The sequence below is a fragment of the Diadema setosum genome, chromosome 20 (genome assembly GCF_964275005.1).
Source record: "Diadema setosum chromosome 20, eeDiaSeto1, whole genome shotgun sequence".
NCBI classification, from domain to species: Eukaryota; Metazoa; Echinodermata; class Echinoidea; order Diadematoida; family Diadematidae; genus Diadema; species Diadema setosum.
The window spans coordinates 2,968,667-2,991,287 of NC_092704.1; the positions used below are offsets into that span (position 1 = coordinate 2,968,667).

General features: G+C 40.3%; 1 protein-coding gene across 1 annotated transcript in view; it reads left to right on the forward strand.

The window, feature by feature from the left end:
• LOC140243330 (SWI/SNF-related matrix-associated actin-dependent regulator of chromatin subfamily D member 1-like) overlaps positions 1-22,621 on the forward strand; it is a 259,082-nt gene that overhangs the window by 157,760 nt on the left and 78,701 nt on the right. The window contains exons 5-6 of the mRNA XM_072323006.1: positions 9,913-10,035; positions 11,509-11,622. Of these exons, the coding sequence (XP_072179107.1) occupies positions 9,913-10,035; positions 11,509-11,622 (237 nt within the window). The remainder of the gene's footprint in view (positions 1-9,912; positions 10,036-11,508; positions 11,623-22,621) is intronic.

Sequence of the window (22,621 nt, forward strand, 5' to 3'; positions counted from 1 at the left end):
TATTCTTGTATGTATAGATCTCATGTCAAGCATATAATGTTCATGGCGCCCGGGCGCAGACATGGTATATCGATAACCTAGGATTTAGTTTGCCATTACGCCGTCGTCAAGTTAGTCACGTGTGCGTGCTGGAGGTGTTGTCATTATGTTTTAGCCAGGAGACGTGCTTACATTGTTGTCCTGCCCAGGGAAGCTTTCTTTCGTTTTTTTGACGATGACATAGCAGCTTGTTGCGCAGTCAACCTTAACCGCGAATGCCGCCTTTCATGTATGCACGGTGTTTGTCTATACCCAGCCCCAGTTTTTGAGCTCCCACCCAAACCAGACCAGATTTCTTCCAGAATCTGGGTCTCTCTGCAAGGCAATAAACCAGAATTCCCTGCCCCCACTCTTACCCTCCCATTCAAAGAAAACCCCTTTTTTACGACTTTCTTACACATTGTGTGGATGAACGTGTTGGTGCATGTGAATGTTCAAGTATGTGTGTGTCTGTGTCTGTTTTTCTGTTTGTCTGTGATTTGTCTGTCAAAAAATCCCAGATCTATGGCTCCGGGGAGACCGAGGTGGGCACATGGCAGAGGTCCTCCGCTCCTGGGGAGTCGTAAAGAATCCAAAAACGGAGGAAGTCTGAGGAAGTAGCGCCACGTTAGGCCCCGAGGAAGAGTGGTTCCATCTTTCTACATCTCCTGCTGATAGCTCTCTTTGTCTTCTTGACAGGCAGTCTTCCCTTTCCCGCCCCCACCCCTATAGGTGGCAGAAAAAGAGGTTCAGATAAGTGGCATACTTAGTGGGCGTGACCTACCAAACTTTGAACACACCTGCACATTGATGTCGGGGGAGGGGTGGTTGGGGTGCATCAGACTCATTATCAAAGCCTTCTTTTGTGTCGCGGTGATTCATGCGATGATGCTTTGTATTGGTTAAGACTATGTAAACCCACTGGCATACCATGACACACTTTTGAGTCCAACATATTCACTTCGCATCTCAGCTATGAAGAGTTGACTGATGGCAGAGGTATGTCGCATTCACGTGACACTGTTTGAAATGGTGAAGGAATGTGCTGATACTTCACCGGCGGAACTAGTATTCATTAACATGTGACATAATCACACACAATTTTTTTTTTTTGGCGATAATACAAGCTGGAACTTACTGTTATGTGTAGTCATGTTTGCATGCAAAGGAGCTGTAGCTTGTTACATCCTCAAGGGTGGGTTCTTTATGCCAGTCTCCTCCTGGTTTAGCTAAAGTGCACTGTTCGCATTCCTGCATTGCGTGCACTAATCCATGCTCCATGAAAGCATGTGACACTGACCTAAATTTCATGGACCAGCGATTGCTGACGCCGAACCGAGCGACTTCCTGTTCATCTCTGCAGAGATTGTATCTCCCTCGTGGCTTGTGATTCTACCACCCAACCTTCCCCCCCCCCCCCACCGCCTTTTATTCCTCTCGCATTGTTCTTTTCCTTGTTTGCTGAATATTAATCCCTCAAGGGCAACGACAAATACTGAAATGGTTGCCTACCTTTTTTCTTGATCTCTTAGCGAAAGAATAACAAAAATTAGGCGGCCTTTGAGAACTTGCGCTGTGCCCCGTTAAATTACACAAACATGACAGTTGGTCGTGAATGGATAATCTTACCATCCTTTGTCACTTCCTCAGTGAGCTGAGGAATCGGGAACTCCAAGCTCTTTAGGTAGGCGCAATCACAATGGGAGCTGTAACGCGCCGTTGCACGTGTTGCTCAAGGTCAACCATGCTTTTGAGGGGCCCAAGGTTGGAGGCGGGCATCTGTAAAAGTGTCATTGTGAGCAGCGAAAAAAACATTCCTGCCTCTCCCTCTCCCTCTCTCTTTACGTTGCCAGTCCCTTGTCTTCCCCCAACCAAGCGCGGAGGGAGCCTTTGTCGAAAATGGGCCCAGCATGAGAAATGCTCTGTGCATCGGGCTATTCACGGTGACACGGAAACCCAGATCAGCTCGCTTCAAAAGGCACAAAGTCAATGTTATTTTTCCAGAGATATAGCGTGATAATCACGGGAAAAAATTGCGGTCGCGAGGGAAGAAACAAAAAAAAAGTGATTGCTCTGGTCGCCCATTAGATCCCCCACTTTGCACTTTTCACTCCAAATAGCCTTTTATCAGGGGGATATCATTTGCACAAAGGGTAGAAATAACACAATTGCCCCTCTTTTAGCATTTTGACAACGTCCCATACTTCTTAAGGGGGAAGGTAAATGACTCCGTTCGCTCAAAGATTGTCAGGATAGTCAAGGGAGTAAGTGGGTCGTTTTCCAAGAGGTGTTTGGTCCTCCTGTCTCCAGTGAATAAACCATTTATACCTCCATTTCTTTCACTTTGGTACGTGGGCAGAAGAGGGTCATTGGTACCAGCAGGCATGATGGTTTTTTAAATTTACTGAGATCAACATCTATCATGTAATGATTATTCATGTAGTCCTTATAAATGGTACTTGCTAGTACATCCACTTGACACCTTCAAGTATTTGGCAGTATTTGTAGAAAAAGTTTGTTCATGCATTTAGTGCAAAAACAATGAAATGGATGCTTCCCCCAAATGTTCATTGGTAAGCCATTTGGTCACCCGCTTCATGCAATTCCATATATCATTACATCGGGCAAGCTTATGCATTATTTCGCTTTGAAACAAGTGCCTGACCAACTGAAAAAAAAAAGAAAAAGAAAATTCATTTGAGAAATGTGCTCATGCAGTCATTACGAACTGGCTTACTTGCATATTCATCAGTTGTGTACCACCCTGTCATTCGGGAGTTTTAAATCTGCAAAGCGAACGCTATGATGATGCTCATGGGCAAAAATGGTGTTCTACACATGCGTGAGACCACTGTTTCCATTGTCCAACCCAGAAAGAGGCATCGTCTTAGCATTCGCGTCGCAGATCTTAAGCTTGCTATTGTCTGTTGTGATGACATTAAACAGTGAGAGGGTTATGATACTGAGCTTTTCATCCCGCCAACCATTCATCTTAGAACCATCACGTCGTGACACTCTTCATTTAATAATGATAATCATGAAAACTTACATCATAGGCCACATGCCGGTAACCCATAGGATGTGACTGAAACAAGTCAGGCTCTTCTTCTGTGTTGAGGCTTGTCTGATACCCCAAAATACAAAAATATCAGTGTTCGGATGAGTTCTGATGAAATCTGAGCAAAGAAAAAGCTCAAGAGATCTGCAGGCAAGGCTCACCGAGAATGATACATAAGTGCAAAAAAGCCGCTGGAACCTGGACTCAAGTTCATCTGTCCGATGTCTGTTAATCATCAGATGCTCAACAGATTGTCATAGGACGTTGGCTGGACACGCCTGATAGCCGCACAACGTAAATCTGACACACATTGTACCGACGTGACTCTTTCCGGACTGACTCAACATTATCCAACAGTGACTCGACTTGCGACCGGAAATGGTGTCTCATGGCAAACTGAGCTCTGAGTTTAAGTTCCTTCATCATACAATCTTGCCTCACTGGATCATGCTCGATGCGTTCGTCGCTGATGTGATAGTCGACCAACACAAATCAGATTTGTTGGTCTGTGATCTAATACACCTTAGTGGATGACATGAAGAAAAAGGATTTGCTTTCCATGAGTGACCAGTGAGCCAAAAGCTTAGTGAAAAGGGGTATCATCTTGACACAGAGGTCATTCCTTGCATCTAACAAGATTTCCTCAGACTTGCCTGACACTGCAACAACAAGTTCATGCAGCTTGTAATGCATGAAAAAGTATAAAAATACTTCTATCTTTTTAGGAACATTTGAATAGGCATAGCAATGTAGTAATTTAATCCCATTACCCTTATCTGGAACTTTTTAACCCATGGAGATACTTTATGATGATTTTTTTTCCCCTTAACTATAGCGGGAACAGCTCCTCTTTAGAATGTCACCATTACCAAATCAAGACTTGAAAGATTTCTTGGAAAGGATTAATTTCAGAAAAGGAAACTGAGCAAAGATTTTTGTGAAAGATATGAGAATATGAAACTTGGTGATGGTAGCATTATGAACTCATGTCATTCAATTTGCATAGGTACGTATGAATCTGATAGATGGTACAGTTTTTTGAAAAATGTAAAATTTCTGTGCCAAAATTTCCTTTTTTTAGTAGGAGTGTAAGAAGACTTTTTCTGTTTTGTTTGTCTGACTTTGGCTGCGTTTATCTAAAATCTTTCTGAGGCAGAATCACGATCCTAAACGCGTTTGAGGCATTCTCAGGGGTTAGATAAACACAATTGTGTTTTCAAACGCGTTTAGAAACGCCATTTTGAAAGCCTTTCAAAGGGCGTTTTGAAACACCTTTCAAAGGGTGTTTTGAAACGCATTTGAGACCACGATCGCCTTTCTGTGAAGAGATAAACGCAATGCCGTTTTGAAACGCGTTTATATCTCAAGGTCAAATCCCAGCTGTTTCCGGTTGTGCTCTCTACTCATTATTTGTGTGTGACTGATGAGGCATGTTTGGTGATATGCAGTTGACCTTTACTTCCCGGGTCAAACGGTGCAAAGCAGCTGCACAGTGACACCATTCGAATCGCGATTGTATGATGGTTAGATAAACGCGGCTCCCCGAGAATCGCATTTCAAACCACGTTTGCAAACACCGTTCCAAACGCTTTTTGAAACGTGATTCTCTCTCTCTCAAGTTAGATAAACGCAGCCTTTATCTATGAAAGTCACCTCAAAAGGTCACCTCGAAACTGGCCAGTGAAAGCTGTAATCGTTTTGTAGCATTCCATGGGTCAAAGGTCAGAAGAAATGCAGATAGGCGTCAATGGTGTACACACAGATCCCCACCCTTATCACACCTGTTGTGTGCACCCACAGTCACCACAATTGCCTCTTTTGTCTTTATCAAGTGGCCAACTTGAACAATTGCCAAGAATCTTTTGCACCTTAAATATGTTTTCGTGCAGCTTGGCACAGATCAGCTTTAACCGGCTGATATTGCACATTAAGAAAACATATAAACAAATCTGAGGGAAGTTCTCCATCAGGGTGCATTTATCTAAAAATTTTCTGAGGCAGAATCGTGATCCTAAATGTGTTTGAAGCATTTTTGGGCAATAGAGATATGCAACTGTGCTTTTAGACGTGTTTAGAAATGCAGATTTACAATTCGTTTTAGACCACAATCGCGTTTCTGCAAGTAGATAGGCCTAAATGCAATGCCATTTTGAAACACGTTTATATCTCTGAGCTGCCCAAGTCAACTTTCAGCTGTTTCCGGTTGCGGAGAAAAGTGCGCATCATTTGTTTTTTGTACCCATTGTTTGTGCATGAATAATGAAGGATTGTTTAGTAGTAAGCAGCTGACCTATTATTCCTGGGTTGAACGGTGCAAAGCAGCTGTGCAGTAACAACATGCAAATCGCCATTTCAATATGTGATGGTTAAGTACGCGGCACCCCAAGAATCACCTTTCAAACGACGTTCATTAACTTCATTCTAAACAAATTTTGAAACGTGATTCATTCTTTTGAGTTAGATAAATGCAGCCTCTGTATCGTATTCCTCTCACCTCCATCCAAGAGTTAGTCCATCTCCTTCATACGCTGTGGCCGCGTTCAAATGCTTTTTGGTTTTTTTTTTTTCTAAGTCTACAGTGTTAACCTAGGCATCTGAGTGTGTGGACCTACTGTGACAGTTGAGTTAAAGGATTTGAAGAAATTTATGAAATCTCTGGGTGCTGCTTGGACACACCCCACGGGACAAATTATCATGAATGCAGATTGCGACAGTTAATTTTTTTTTGTGTGCCCACGTGTGTGCCCACACAAACGAATTAACGGTTTTCAGATACATCAATTTTCATTACATCTATTTTCAAAAACTGTAAATTTTGGTATGAATGCAGCTTCTCTCACATCCTACCTTCCTTATCTCTATCCCTGAGTCATTCTTTCTTTTTCATTTTCTATATATTTCTCTCATTATTTCTATCATTCTGTCATTCTTTCTCTGTCAATCTGTCTATCCTTCATCTTTTTTTCTATCATTCTTCCTGTATCTATGCATCTCTTATCCTTCTTCTCTTTTTCATTTATTTTAACTCCATAGAAACTGGGCTTGCAATGATTTAAAGGTCTTGTGTACCTTTGGGAGCAGTAATTTAAAAAAAACATTCAAGATATCACATTTGATGCATATGTGGAGGTTTGTTGTATCACAAAACATCGTGCCATATAAATTTTTTGCAATAAAGCCTAAGATATAAGGAGATATCGGTATTTTTCTCATTAAACCGTAACTGTAGATGGTTTAGTCTAGAAACATTTTTATTTGTACTATTGTACACATTTTGTGTATTTAACAAGACTTAACATCGATTATGCGGATTCAAATTTTTACAGTGGTTGTTTCTATCCCCAACTCACATTTTAGAACTATTTCAAAGCACTAATGCTGGGTTTTTGTTTCTTCTGCAAATGGTAAATTATGCCTTTAATCTCTCTCCCTCTCCTCCTTCTCCTTCCACCCCCACCCCCCCCCCCCTTCCCCTTTCCATGGAAACCTTCAGGACTCCGACTAACGATGCTTTGCTGCAATATCTTTTCACACACCAAAGAACAAACTGTAGGAGAGGCGATAAATGTCAAGTTGCAATGCTAAGATAAAGTTTTTATTGCAAAGCTGCTTTCACTGAAATGGAAATATTGGCCCTAGGGGATGCCATTTTTTTTTTCCAGTTTCTTCTATCTTCATTCTTTCTCTTTTTTTTTTCATCTCTCTCTTTTCTATTTTTTTCTCACACTGGTTGCTAAGAATAAACTGCCCTACTTCCTTACAATTTGACTCTTGGGTTTAATAAAACAAACATCTTGGGACCAAGCAATAAATGCACCCAACTGCCTAGGCAGGAACGGAAATGAGAAATAGATAGATTACGGAGAAAAGTTTGGACAAGAATAGAAGAGTAACAAAACAAACATACAGGATGGTAGGGAAATTGAAAACAAGACACAGTGTGAGAAGCAAAAACAAAGCCACTTGTCACCCATGCTCAGGGACACATAAAACATTTTTCTCTGTGTGTGTGTGTGTTTGTGTGTGTGTGTGTGTGTGTGTGTGTGTTTGCTTTTGTTCATTTGTTGTTTTCGTTATCTCTGCCTAGGTACTTCATAGACGTGGAGGTTTTGACAAGTGATAAATAGGCTAAACACATGAAAGGGTCAAAAACTACCCCGAGCTATATATACCAACTGATGGTTTTTTGTGTGTGCTGTTTCAATTGTATCTCATTCATCTGTTTGACATATATACTTCCCTTTTTTTTTTAACTCCCTCTCTCCTTTTCTCTCTTTTTTATATTTTCTTTAAATATCATTTTCCATTATGTGACGTCATGAGCTGCTCGCTAGAATGCGAGTTAGAAATATATCATATTTCCTACTCTTTTTATTAACCCATTAAGGTTGAGCTGATATTGCTATATAACACACATTTCCCATAGACACCTGCCTGAGTATACTCAGGACTAGACTTCAACAGGTTAATCATTCCTGTCTTTTCTCCTGCAATTTAAGCAATTCTACCTGAAATACGAGAGATTATGTCCGCCAGGGGCCAATTTTCAAGGATTTCTACCAGTTATCCTCTTCTTCTACCTCTCCTTCTCTCTCCCTCTTCTCTCTTTTTCTCTCCCTTCACCCATACTCATAAATTCATTTGGGAGCCATGATATGATGTCTATTTCTGTCTCAAGAAAAATGGGAGAAGGAAAGAATAGAAGACAGATTGGTATTAGGAGGGATTTTTTTTCCCCCGTTGCCATCCTTCAGGGGAAAAACAACAACAACAACAAAACAGAGAATGAAAGAGGCTGTGACCTGGCGAGCAGTGAACCTTTAGTTTTCTATCTCACTTACATCTGTGAATGATGAAAGAAGTTGAAATGAAGGGAATTAAAGCATATGTGTGGTGCTAAAAAGGTTCATCGTGGAGGTTTTTTCACCCGTTATTAAAGTGTTCCTAATCCTCATGCCTCCCATCCCCAGATACAGCATGGGCTTGTATCATGGTTGGTTCTGATTTTTGTAACCCACAATGTCAAACGAGTATTAAGTAATTGCATGATATGGGAGCTTGGTGCATTCTGCATCAAGGTCTATGGTTTTATGAGAATGTTTTGGAGAATAGGTTGATATTATAACAGAGTGTATTTGGAGTTAATGCCCTTTGCAGTTTTACTGGCCATTGGTTTTGATGAGCGTATGGTCTGCTCTGCATTAAGTGCATAGAGCAAGAAGGTATCAAGTGCAGAAATTGTGTAGAATGTTCAATAGAGTCTTTGTGTTTCCAAACAAGACAGTGTGTTGATCATGAATACTACTTTCCACTTATCTTCATGGGAATAAAATCTAGGTTAATCTGACATTAGAAGAAGAGTGTAATATGATGTAAGTAAATTGCAAAGGAAAACAAACATTTGAATAAGCAAATATCAATGGTGAAAGAGTCAGCAGGAAAAGAAATGAACAAAATGGCTTTGGGATTGGTGTGAGAAAGGGAGAAAGAAAATAAAGGGATGGAGAGGGAAAAAAAAAAGGTTGTAGAACTCTGCTGAATTACAGTGGTAGGACAGAGAGAGAGAACGAGAGAGCTTGGGTATAAATGACTTCGGGGAAGAAAGAGATTTGTCAGAAATGACAGCTGACAATGGCGTAATTGATTGTGTTACGACAAGGCTTGTATGATATCTGGGTTATGTTTGTGAAGGTTTTGTGTTGAGTCTTCAATAGGTCCACTTCATCTTCCTCAGTGCCATCCCCTGCACTCCTTCCTCTACCCCTGCAGCCCCCGCCCCACCCCTGCAGCCCCCTACCCCTACAGCCCCCCCCCTCCATCTACCCCTGCAGCCCCCCTCCCTCTCATCGCTGTGTGTATTTGCACTCTCCGCACATTCATCATTCACATTATTTTAGTGGGGTGAAGAATCTTTAACAGGCAGATGATGACTCTGCTGTACTCAAATGTATTGTGTCACAGACAGACAGACAGACAGACAGATGTGATAGGACACACGTAGCACACACACACGCATACACACAACACACACACATGTTTAGACTTGTGACTTTAACGAGTGGCGATAAAGAGAGAGAGAGAAAGAGGAAGAGATGCGTGATAGGTTCTGTGGATATTGTAACAAATCATTGATCTAGTTTACACAGTGATCAAAGAGTCTATTCTATTTCTTTTCTCTGCCAGTGAAGTGCGCGAGAAGTTCACTCAGAGTTTAACCTGCCTGGAACCAAAAAAAGAAAAAAGAAAAAAAAAACACAAACACACACACACAAACAAAACAGGTGAAGGGACAGTGTTATCTGAGACCGATTTCTGGCACTCTTTATAGAATGTAAGGCAGTTTTATATATGATGGCACATTCTGTTTTTCTGTCGGCCTGACGACACGTAATCCATTTGTAGGTCATCCATGAACCCTCCCCCCCCCCTTCTCTTTTTACTGCTTGAGCACTAATACACTGTTACGCAAAAAGCGTACAAACAATCATAGATTTCATGAGTGTTGTTCTTTGATGTTAATGGCAACATGACCCGCACAGTGATCATTAACTTGTTTTTGTTTTCTCTTTCTTTCCTCATCTACCACTGTCTGTCTATCAATCTCCCTCTTTATCTTTCTGCTTTCTTTCTTTCTCTCTATCATTGCCTGTCAACTAATCTATCCATCTTTGTCTCTATATCAATCTCCCTTCTGTAACAACCTTTCTCTATTTCTTCCGATCGTTTCTATCTGCTCACTTATCTGTCTTTCTTTTTCTATTTTCTTTTTTATGCACCCGTTTCTATTGCTATCTTCTCTCTGATCTTTTTCCTCCCGCTAATGTCCATCTCTGCAGCAAAAGCGCAAGTTGCGTGTCTTCATCTCCAACACCTACTACCCCGGGAAACCAGATGCAGATGAGGAAGACGCCTGTGTCCCATCCTGGGAGCTCCGAGTGGAGGGCCGTCTGCTGGAGGATGTAAGACTTGAACTGAGACTAACTCAGGCCATTCATTTTTGTTGTAATAAGCTAAGAGACAAAAGGGATATTATGAGATTAATGGGGAGATCACCCTGTAAAAAAAAAAATAAAAAAAAAAATCTCCTTTTCTTTAATGGATAAATGGATAGATAGATAGGTAGATAGGAAAGTAGGAAGGTAGATAGATAGATAGATAGATAGATAGATAGATAGATAGGTAAGTAGGAAGGTAGATAGATAGATAGATAGATAGATAGATAGATAGATAGATAGATAGATAGATAGAGAGAGATGGATTGGTAGATAGATACATTGATATATTAAGAGACAGATAGATGAATAGATAAAAAGAGAGAGATGTATGTATGGATGGATGGATGGATTCAGTGAATGAAGAAGATGAAGCAAAATACTTGGTGAATACTTCAGAGAAATCAAGCAATTTGTTCCAAAGTTATGATTTATTAAAGCTTTGGTTAATTCCATGTTTTGCCCTCTTGGATGGGATCTGTCCCAAGGGAGGCCCCTAGGGTTGGGGCCCAGTACCCATAATTAGGAGGGTGTTGCCCAAGAGTCCTGTAGCAAACTAACAACCTCAAGACTTTTGAAATAGTTTGCCTCAGTTGGAGTGTCATGATGGCAAATTGTGCTGTTCGTGTGAACGTGATCGAGGCCCATGGGTCTCTTGGTTTTTGTACAGTTGATAACATAAATTGCTGAAGAGTTAAGAGAGGGAAGCCACATTAAAGATTCATAACTTTTGATGGAACTATCCAATATCCCTCATACTTCCAATGACTATTTCACAGATTGGGCAGATGAAATCCTCCCTTCAAAGATTTTAAAGAGTGAAAGTATAGCTACATGTTGACAGTTGTAGAAGCTTCTGTGTTTTCAAACTCTGTTACATCGTCAAAACATTTTGTCTGCAGACACCTTGTGTTGTCAGGGCCTCAGTTGTCAAGAGACTTTTGATCCATGGAGCGGTACAAACAATCGAAATACTGAGATGAGGCAACATGCTTTGCCTCTTGTAACTTGCTTCATGACAGATGTGCAGTGTTGTGACTCCATGTCATGTTTATAGTTTGGAAAAAAATACACAGACGGTTTGTTTGTGCGTGATATATTGTTTTATGATATTAATGATAGTGATAACAACAACAAAAGGAAAAAAGAAGAAAACAAAAATGAAAAATCATAATAGCCTGGTTTAATTCACTCAGAGTAGACTCTTGAATATCTAATGATAGTGATAAGAACAACTAAAGGAGAAAAAGAAAAAAACAAAGATGAAAATCAAAAAGCATGGTTTTTATTCACTCATAGCAGACTCTTGAGTATAAAGCACCATTTTCCTGTAAGGGTACTGTCATCACTATTTTGCACGTTATTCTTTAAAATGGTATTTAGATAAGCAAACATATATGAATATATATTCAACAAACATATTGTTTATTACCCACATAGCCCAGCGCACCCAAGTACGACACCCGCCAGAAGCGGAAGTTCTCCTCCTTCTTCAAGAGCCTCGTCATCGAGCTCGACAAGGACCTCTACGGACCGGACAACCACCTCGTGGAAGTAAGTGGATGCCCAGTTGCCACGGCAACCATGCAGCAATTCCTGTAGTGGTATTTTGCCTCTAGCCAAAGTTAGCTCTCTGAATTAGCTCTCTGAATTTCTGTTTGCAAGGAAAGGTTTCAGCTGACATCGTCGAATGTTGATGTTCCCAACTTCCCAAGAACATTTTCCGTATCCTGGGGACAATCTACTGCCAGGACTTTTAGTCCCTCTTTATGATAAGAAACCATATATGAAATCATATTTATCTAATGTCTGAAAACAAGGTATAGATTTCTTACTGTTCATAAGTTGGAGGAAGTCATGCATTTGCTTTGAACATTCATAAAACAGATATAGCAATTTTCGGTGAAAGAAAACCGAAAAAGTGAAACAAAACACTTTAACCAACAACGATTTTGCAATAAATGTTGCCTTTTTTTTAGCAGCACCACAATAACAGCAACATTGTTTTGTCTGTTGGCATGAAATACACCTGCTTCGGGCGTGTAAGATGTTTTCATACATTATTTGATTGTCTGACAAATAAATTCTAAAATTTCACCTCATTTAATAGCACCTCAAAGATGAGAAGAGTTACCTCTCAGAGTGAAAGATTTTTTGAGTCAAGGCAAAAAAAAAAAAAAAATGAGAAGTGTATAAAGAAGAGAATTGGGCATATATTGTTGATAATAGTCGAAAAGCCATGAGGGAATTCAATATAGCTGCATTTTTTTTTTTTTTTTTTTTTTTTTTGCACAAAAAGCCTCAATATTTTCTTCTTTCTTTTTTTGTTCTGTTTTTATTTTCCTGCATGAAGACCAGGGAATGACATTTCCAGAGTGGTTTAGATAGATTTGCTTTTTTTTTTCTTGGAGATATCTATATGAGATGTGAACATAGAGTCATATTCTAGACAACTGGTAGATAAAAGTGACTTAATAGCGGAAAATTTTAAACATTCTTCCGGTCTTTGAGTGTTGCCCTATGGAGGAACATTTTTTTTCTTATTGAAAAAAAACCCAACAAAACAAAAAAAAAAGAAAAAAAGAAAAGGTCACCAGTCATGAATGACAGAATGAGATTTTTTTCTTTTCAAACTCAATTGATAGAATAAAAAAAAAATGCATTCCTTTACATTGTTGAAGGGAAATGAAACTCAATACACATGTGGATTGAGTGAATGCTATAATATTAGTAGAATGCATTAGTGAAAGTTTAATGCAAATCGAATCATCTGTTCAAAAGTTGGGAATTTTTAAAGTTTGGATGCAGCTAATGCTGGATGAGAATACTACTTCAGTTTGTGATGTCACATATGAAGAATGATATAAAGAAAAGAAGATTAACATATTTTCATTTTCCCAGCACGATGAAAGAGAACTTGACTACTCCCGCTTTGAAGCAAACTGCGAACTTCTATTATTACATTCATGATATTATTAGGAAACACCCTGTAGTCCGTTTTTGGAGCCGTGCATTCATATGAGTTTTCATTTTGCGTCTTTGTTAGTACTGTATACGCTATATATTTCGCGTGGGTTTTATTTTCGCGAATTTCGCGAGTCGGGAGCTATTCGCGAAATTAACAACACGCGAAAATATTACCTTTCAAAATGAATCCCTTGCCTTGATGATACGAACATTTTACGGCTCACCGAACAGACCATACTGGCTAAGCTTTAGTCCCCCAATCGCGAATTTAACCACTCGCGAAAATGTGTGACATCGGCAATTCGCGAAAATTATAGCGTATACAGTATATGACCTATCAAATCTCAAATTCTGCATGCAAGTTTGCATGTTCGATTCCCTTTCTTTGATGAGAATCTCAAAAATAACATGGCCATTCGCCTCGAATCACAGATATGTAATGGATAGCGTCACCTGAATCTAATTTTGGGCTCAAAACATTTATTTAAGGATATATCGGCTCACCTAATTTGTCAATATTGACAAATTTCCAAGTCTAGCTTCTTTGCAAAGTCTCTGGCAACATGTATTCAGTGAAGAGCTCAATGTTATGGATGTTTGCAATTTTTTTTTTTCTCTCTCTCTCTCGTGCCTTTTCTAAAAGGTTCTGTGAGGGACTACATGTAGTTAGGTTCACACTACTGTATACGGCAAATATTTCGCGAGGTTTTTATTTTCACGAATTTCACAAGTCAGCTGCTATTCGCGAAATTAAAGACATGCGAAAATATTGACTGTGATCCCGATATGAACGTGACGTACATGTATGCGTATACATTTCTCCTTTCAGTACAGGACTCCATGATCGCGAAATTACCACCCACGAAATTGTCGGGAAGTCTTGTTTCACGAAAATTTAGACTCACTAATTATATGGCAAATACAGTGTATTCCTTATCCTAAAGACTGGCTCAAAGTTTTTAACTTTGATGATAAGCTTGTAGTTTAGCCCGGTGTAGATGCCTACATTTCTTCTGGTTTTGTGGTTTCATTATCGAGTGGGACACTCACTTGATAGTTTAATCTTAAAGGATTAGGTGTCCCATGGACACTCGTCATAGTTTAAGGGGGAAACTCTTATCATTGATGATTAGCTACCATCAATGATTGGCCTCCGTGTGAACGTAACTAACGTTTGGAAGTTTGTGAAGTAGGACTCATTTGCAGAGGTGTCACCTTGCCCAGGGTTGCTTGAATTCCTGGAACTTGATCAAACGCGCCCCATGACGATTGGTCGCTTGTGGTCTAGCTGGCAGCCAAATTAGACCACCCCCCTCCCTCTCTCTGACGCAAGGAACTCGGATGGCTGAGATCACATTACATACTTGCAACATGACAGACATACATTTGTAAAGCAATTTACGGTGGCTGAAACTACCCCGGCAACAACCCTAGCAACAGTCCTAGCAACAGCCCTAGCAATAGCCAGTGAGCTTTCAGAATATTGTGGTAGGTGCCAAGGATATCAAGTACTATCATACAGTATTAGGTCTTTCTGGGGCAAACTCCTTAATGCTGGAATTACCCCTACCCCTACCCCGATCAACCCCCCCCCCCCCATTCCCTGCCAAAGAAGCATTGTCTGTAGGATGACAAGGCAATTCTTTCTACATTATCATTGAAATGAATGCATGTAACACATTTGATAGAAAGGTTTAGGTGCAAACATTGCAGTGGCACCAAAATCTGGGACAACTCAATTCTGATTCACCTGTTTTTCCACCAAGCCATGTTCATGGTGGTTATAGCACTGTAAACAATGACAGATTGAATAAACAAGAAGGTGTTGTTTTGAGAAAAAACAGACAAACCAAAACAAAAGATAGCTGTAAGTAAGATCAGTACTGCTGTGCCTGGCAATGATGTTAGCATTTTCAGCCATACAGTAGGTGTTACCACAGAATAAGTTAACTCTTTTCATATCCAATGTAGAAAGCAGTGAGCAAAAGAGCATTTTATGAGTGTCTGCCTTTTGGGAATCTGTGTACATTTTACATGCACTCCCCAAGATTTTATCTCGAAATCCTTAACATGTCAGAGAATGGTAGATGCAAGTTTAGCAAAATGTTGTGGCACTTTTGGATTGTTTAAATACATCCATGAATTATTGGATTTTCTACCATACTCTGTGATGATGCAGTTCCCCATGATGATGCAGTTGCCATGGTGATCTGTACAGCTAAAATGCTTGGACCAACTACTCCTCCTCTCCTTCGTCTACACCAGATTACCCCTTTATGTGCCCAGGCACCACGGTTAAACTGCCAAGCTTTTTCATCAGCATCCAAAAGTCCATTAGAATTACCACTGACCCAAAATTAACTTTAAAATCACTGATCAATTCAGTGCTTATTTACGTCAGTATAGTGCAATTTGATAATCAGGCGCAATAACATTGACCCAGTAGTAAAGTGAGCAAGCCCACTCAGGTGTAGCAATGGGCCTCAGTTCAACAGGAAGGCTATGGTGACACAATAGGGATTACAGGATTAGATAATCTCTATTCATTGATTCATTTTAGTTTCTAGGCATCTGTGCTGATAAACAAAGCAGAGTAAGGGTTGAAAGAAAAAGTTTTGGCTTGACTTGTTGCTTCTTAAGGATCACTGTTGAGACTCACACTCAACATTCTTTCTCCACCATAAATGATGTCTCTGCATTCGGCTCTTTCGCCCGGGTCCAACATGATTGGAACCGAAGGGCGAGATTGGGGGTAGATGCCCCCATCTGCAGTTATTCAAAACATGTGCTCCTCCATCCAATCTCCCCACCTCATTCCTGCCGATTTTTCTCCCAGCTGTTTTGATGCGCTCTGCTGGGTCCTTTCTTTCTTTTTTCATCTTCCTCCCAGGCCAGGCCTTCCAATGTGATGCAATTTTCTGAGATGCTATCCTGGGAGCGGGAGTGAATTTTTTGTACTTTTGGCCACTTGCACAAAATGAGAGCTGAAGGGTTCTATCATTAGCTGCGCTGCCACACGGCATTTTTCTGATATTGTGGGAATACATTTGCCTGGAAGGAGGCCGGTGCCGTGATGAAGTTTGACAGCCAGTTTGCGTGTGCGCACAAGGTTCGGCACAGTGCACTTTCGGCCCTACTTTATTTTGTCATGTTCGGCCCCGCAAAATATTGTGGTATCCCCCCCTCTCGCCGAGAACTGTGACGACTTTTGACGAATGTTGACTAATGGCATGTTCTCAGAATCCCTAACAAGAAACAAAAGCGACAGCTTCAGAAGTGTTTACATTCCCCTGTCGACGGAGCTGTGAAGCAGGGAGAAGGAATCAGAGTTTGAGTGAAATCACAAAGGGAGGAAGGATTGGGAGGTTCATGGACGAGATATCGTGTTGCAGTTTTTGTGGGACCGCTTTGTGCTGTGTACAGCTTCCCCATCGATTTATAATTCTATGACATAGAGTATTGATTTGGAGTTGGCTTGATGATATTTTTCTGATGACTGAAGTTGAGGTTGTCATAAGCATCTTCTTCTACTTCCCCCTCTGAAAAAAAAAAGAAGATAAAATTGTGAGAATTTTAGATTATTTTTCTATCATTTTCCCAGCTGCCTTTCATGGAAATTTGTCATGTTCTAGCGACATTACACTACTTCACATAATTTTGAAATCCTCCACCTCTGTATTCAGGTTCTATCAATCTGTGATGGCACAGTAAACCACCTCCACGAAAATAAAAAATACATAGATATCAAATTGTAATAGATATCCTTTTTCCCATTCCCTGGACAGAATATGTTACCCAAGTGTTCATAAAATTGCATGTTTATTCATTCATATAGGGCCTGAAAGATAGGATTTTGTTTTTTCATGATATCAACCAAATGTTCATTTCTGTGCATAGACAGGTTGGAAGGAGAGAACAGAATGCTGCCTTGCCTAACACAGAATCATGTCTTGGTTTAAACTGGCTTTAATACTGAAATGAAAGTAGAATGGTGGTTGTGACTCTTTATCTAATATCGTGACCATGAAGGAACAGTAATACAAGGAGCAGTTTGGGACTACATTTTTCATGGCATGCTTTACTGGTAGAAGCTTTCCAGAAAGCAACTGAAAAGATGAAAAAGGAGTATGAGCATGGCCCCATTTCATCAAAGATGTTAAGATAGCAACTCTTGCTGGAATGCCATCTTCCCATAGCAACAGCCAATCAGGTAGCTGGATGCTTGTTGTTACCATGACAATTGCCATTCCGGCAGGAGTTGCTATCTCTCTGCCCCGCCATGGATGTCACTGCCAGTTGGCGATTGCTGATGCAGAAAGCCTCCTCCAGCTTTTCATGAAGTGGGGCTCTGGTGTTCTCATACGATACCAGCCTTTGCCATTGCTATGACAACTTGCGCATGATGCAGTGTCTCAACCAGGTGCTGATGTACTCTTGGAAGGCATCGGTCCCTGATGTCAATTTTAAGCCTTAAAAGAATCACCCATGGATGCATAGGAGAATTTGCAGCAATTCTAAGACCATCACTTTCTTCAGAACAGTTCTAGGACCATCACGCTCTTACAGTGGCAAAGAATATGAAAGATGGACTAAGAGAATGAGGGAGAGAGAGAAAGAGGGAATGGGGAGGGATAGGGGGATGAAAAAGAAAGAGGGGAAAAAAAAATCCCACGAAAACTGGGATGAGACAAAACTGCTATGATGCACAACAATGCTGCCGAGGGATGCCAAGTTTGGCGGAGAGGGGCGCGCCGCTGCACCCCAAAGTCCTGCCATCAGCCGTCACGGGGCGGGATCCGAGATGACAGGTCACTTGTGGCAAAGCATGCCAGGAACATGCAACAAACGGATAAATTAATATTTCCTCCAGGAGACTCAACCGGTAAGTGGGCTAAACACCCTTGTCACTGGCGACCCTCGTTTGCCTAAATAGTCGCAGCGCCCTCGTTTTGAAAGGGAGAAAAAAATCAGGACAGCGCAGAAGCTAAAAGAAAGAAGAAAATGGGGAATATGAAAAAGGAGTCAAGGAAGGGTATAAAAGAATGTGTGCAAAAAGCAACAACAACAATATCACAAATTTGTCGTACATTCTTATGTAAGAAGTGATCAGGTAGAAAGGGTGGTATATGTACACTAAGAGTGTAAAACATGATGACTTTCACTTGAGATCCCAATTGAAAATCTTAGGAAAAAAAAAACAACAACTATTGAGATGTTTATTTGGAACAACATTCTGACCCAAGGAATGCGCACTGAATTTAAAGGTAAAATGTATTTTCCATATGACTGCAAAAACTATCAATTTTTGCTCTAAAATGGACACATATGAATAGTTAATGTGTGGAATATCACTGGGAGAATATCATTTCAGCTGGGTGATGACAAAAATGTAAATATTATCCAAAAAGGTGATGTTTTATGATCAATTATTAAGAATTGACAAATCAGGCCAAAGCAGTATAAATTGATCTTTCGTGTGAGAGTGAATCGCCTGCAGCTTCTTGGGAAATACGATTGCAAGACATGATTGATCATCCATAAAATTCCACCCACCCACTACTAAAAGGGAAGGACTCTTCTGGAATAAAAGTTTGTTACTCCGATCTAAATTGTTTTATACTTTTTGATCTCAAAATGCTCCAAAACAACTCATTATCCTGGCAGATTGCATCAGCAAGACAAATTTCTTGGCAGACCCTTTTGATATATTGCAAACAAATTCCAAATGCTGGAAGATGAATTTGGAGCCCTTCTGAGCACTATGCTTACCTTTTAACCCATTGAGGATGAGTCCCTAGTATACTAAGGCAGGTGTCTATGGGAAATGTGTGTTGTAGCAAAATCAGCCTGTCATCAACGGGTTAAGAAGTCAGCTTTTCTTTTTTTTTAAAGAACGATTATCTTCTAATTCTTTCTTGACCTTCTTTGACCTTCTCGATCTTTCTCTGGTTATTGTGGTTGATTTTGTTGGTAACTCTTTTCTAACATACCCACCTCCCATCTTGTTTTCTTCTTTCTGTCTTTTTTTTATCACTCTCTCTTCACTTTCACAAGGGGAGTTGATGTCATTCGTTCCTTCATTCATGTGTGAATTGTATGTTCTACTTTTGGCTGATGTGCAATTACGGGAATTTAGGTTAATTTCCTCCGTGTCAAGTAGAATCTATCTCTTCTTCTTGTTTTCTATCCTTTTTTTCACTTTTACTTCGTTTTGTCTTTGTATGTGTGCATGTGTGAGTTTTGAATCCACAGACCACCTTGAAAAAATGCAAGCGTCAAAACAGGTGAAGGGAAAGTACTTAAATTTGTGTGTGAGCCGAGAAAGAGAGAGAGAGAGAGTAAGAATATTTAAATGAAACATACCTGGCAACAAGTGAGATAATGCTACACTGTTGCCAATCACCCACGCTGCAAAGTGCATAGACTTTCTCCGACTTGGTGATGACGAGCTCTTTATCTGGTGACATGCGAAGATTTCATTTTCTCAGAACTCTAGTAGGGTGGGCCCACCCAGTCGCCACCCTTTAGTCGATCATGACAACACGGAGATGTCACGAGAATAGAAGAAATATAGGACATCCGTAAATGGGTGACCTAGTTTAATTTTGTTGGTGTTGTTTTGTTGTGTTTGTTGAAAAACTTTTCACCTAGTTTAGAGCCTCTATCTCGCAACAGACACCTCCATAATTTAGTTGCTGCTTTCATTCTCGCTAGCTCCAAGTACACTTGGATGCAGGTGATTACATGATGCAGTGAAACCTCATTAAGAAGATTTTGGATTAAACAAGACTTTATTTAAAAGAACAAGGTGATTTTGCAGGCCCTACTCTGTATATTTCTTTGTTTTTGTACCTGGATATTGTGAGAAATCCGACATAACAAGATAATTGTCATGGTTTTTAGATCGTTGTAATAATGAGGTTCCAATATGCCAATATGCCCAAAAAATGCCCAAAATATGCCAATATGCAAATTATAAAACCAATAAAGATATAAAACCAATATGCCTAAAAATTTTTCTAATATGTCATTTCTGCTGGCACCTTGATTACTGTAATATACTGATTATGTTACCTCGGAAGCTTTCAAAAAAAAAAAATCACATATGTATGTACAATGTATATATACATGCATTTCCTGTATAAATACTTCAGTAATTTCTGTTCATCGGAAACAGTTGACAAACATGGCAATCCTGATGGACGTTTTATGATGAAGTTGACTGGAATATCAGTGTGCATCCATTCTGCATCATCTTAGGAAAGTTTTATATGGGGTTACTACAACTGTTGTATCTGTAGTAGATCCCTTGTCCCTGTATGTCATTGTATGTTTTCTGCGGTTGGAATTCTATACCGAAGGAAACATGATCTGTCCACTAGATTCCCAGCGTATTCACTGTTTGATCTTTTTCCTGTCGCCCCCATTTAGATAGAAATAATGTTATCTTCTGGTCATGAATTCCAAACTGAATAAATCCATTTAATAGTGTGATGTGAGGGATAGAAATAGATTGGAAAGTATTTCTTACGTGCACAGAGGGTGAAAGGTCAATCCTTTTTCGTTGGTCAGGATGAATGACCGTTAATGTGTTCAACAAAATGTGAATTGAAGGGCCATATACATACATGTTGTGATTGCGTGAGAAGGGGAGAAACCCAAATAAACAGTGAGCAGCAGTTGCTTCTGTAGTAGTCACTTCTACTCAAACAGAAGGGGGGGGGGGGGGTCAACGGAGAGATCCAGTTTAATGTGTCACACAGCGTTGGGCTTTATCATAATAGGTTAATCCCAGAGTATGCTGTTATAGCTAATCCAGGATCAAGTCATATGAGTGCGACAATTATTATTCATACTCGTGTTGTTGTTTTTATTTTATTTTATTTATTTTTGTTTTGCGTATGTGTGTGTTATTGCCAAAACTGTTTCATCGCATGGTGTCACCACTTGACAACGCAAGGGCTATTTTGCCTTGGCCTGAATATTCTAAACAAGCAACAGAAACACAGCATGTGGGTATTGATGGGGGTTGCTTGGCTCTACGACAATGTTTTCTTTGGCTCGCACCCAACTGATAATTTATAGACACTTGCTGCTCTGCCCGTGCTGTGAAAATTGGGGTTCCTACACCGCTGTCACAGTAATCGTTGACGAACGAGACACGCGGGCAGAGTCTAAATTCACACCTCTCTGTCGCGGGGCGAAGTGGGTAGCCCACACGCCACGAAGCGGTTACGCCTCCCGGTATCCGATGCACGCACGGCCACTCACTCTGCCCACTGTCTGCTGGGGACGAGTCGCACGCGGCCAGCCACCCTGTCTGGCGGAAGCGGGCAAAAGGGACGCTTCTCGGATGTGTCGCGGGCGATATCCGCTGACCAACCTCACTGACACTAATTGCAGCAACTACAGACGTAGGAGAAGTGAAAGAGGGAAGAGAGAGAGATAGAGTTTGCAAAAAGACAGCAGTGAATAGTCGACAACAATTCTGGGAATATTGCCTGTTTGTTGTTTGTGTCCTGAATCATTGTTTTCTGGCTTAGGTTGGGGGTGGCAGATTTCTGAGAAGAACTAAAACAGTTACAAGTGGACTCGAGGAAGTAACACTGAGTTTTTAATTTGTTTTAACGTCGAGAAGATTGAGGAGTCTGTCTCCTCAACAAAACTCTGTTAGGATTGTCACTTTCAATAAACTGAGCAGTTCTACGATTGAATATGCTGACCATGTAATAGGGATAACGATCCCCGTCAGCCATATCGCTTGATTTTTCTTCGTTCCTTTTCATCACGAAGTTTAATGTTTGTCTCGCAATTTCTTCCTCCTTATTTGAAGCCTGGCTAGACGATCAAAATCAAGTGTTCTTGTTATAAACTCTCTCTCAGTCTGGTTCTTTCCTATGGAACTCATTGCCTGTGAAACTGAGAATGGAGACCTCGTTCCCTCTTTTCAGAAAAGGTCTCCAAACCTTTTTTGCCCGAGTAACTTTTATGTTTTTTTTTTTCAATAGTGGCTCTTTCCTAATGAAGCAATGTCAAGGTCTCGCCTGTCTGTACCAGAAGTTCCATTGTGTGACAGACATGGTGCATTAGAAGACCCCATCATTATCATTATTACAATCTTAAACATGAAATTCCTGCCGTATTCCTTGTTGCAGTGTGCTAACTTGTGATGTCTCAGTCTCTTACATGACTTGATAATTTTTTTTTCATCCAATCTCCATGACTCATGAATGCTTAGTCGATTGTGAAGTGCAAATTATAATTCTTTTTAATTTAGTCTCATTTCAGACTATCTTGAACTACCATTAATAGTAAAGTGTGGGTCTAAAAAGTCATCAGACTGCTATTTTTTAGTTTGTGCAGCTCAAACCAGTTGTCCCCATTCTTCGGATGTGAAATTTGTGCGGAAATTCGACATTGTGGCCCAGTTTCCATCCCTGGACAGTACTTTGTCTGGTGGTAGTCATCCTCTCAGCCATATTGTCTCGACCCATTTTGCTCAGTATTTGGGAGCAAATATTAGTGATCTGCAACCAGATTTTTTGACAAATTGCAAACAATTCAAGCATCGTTATCTGTACCCTTT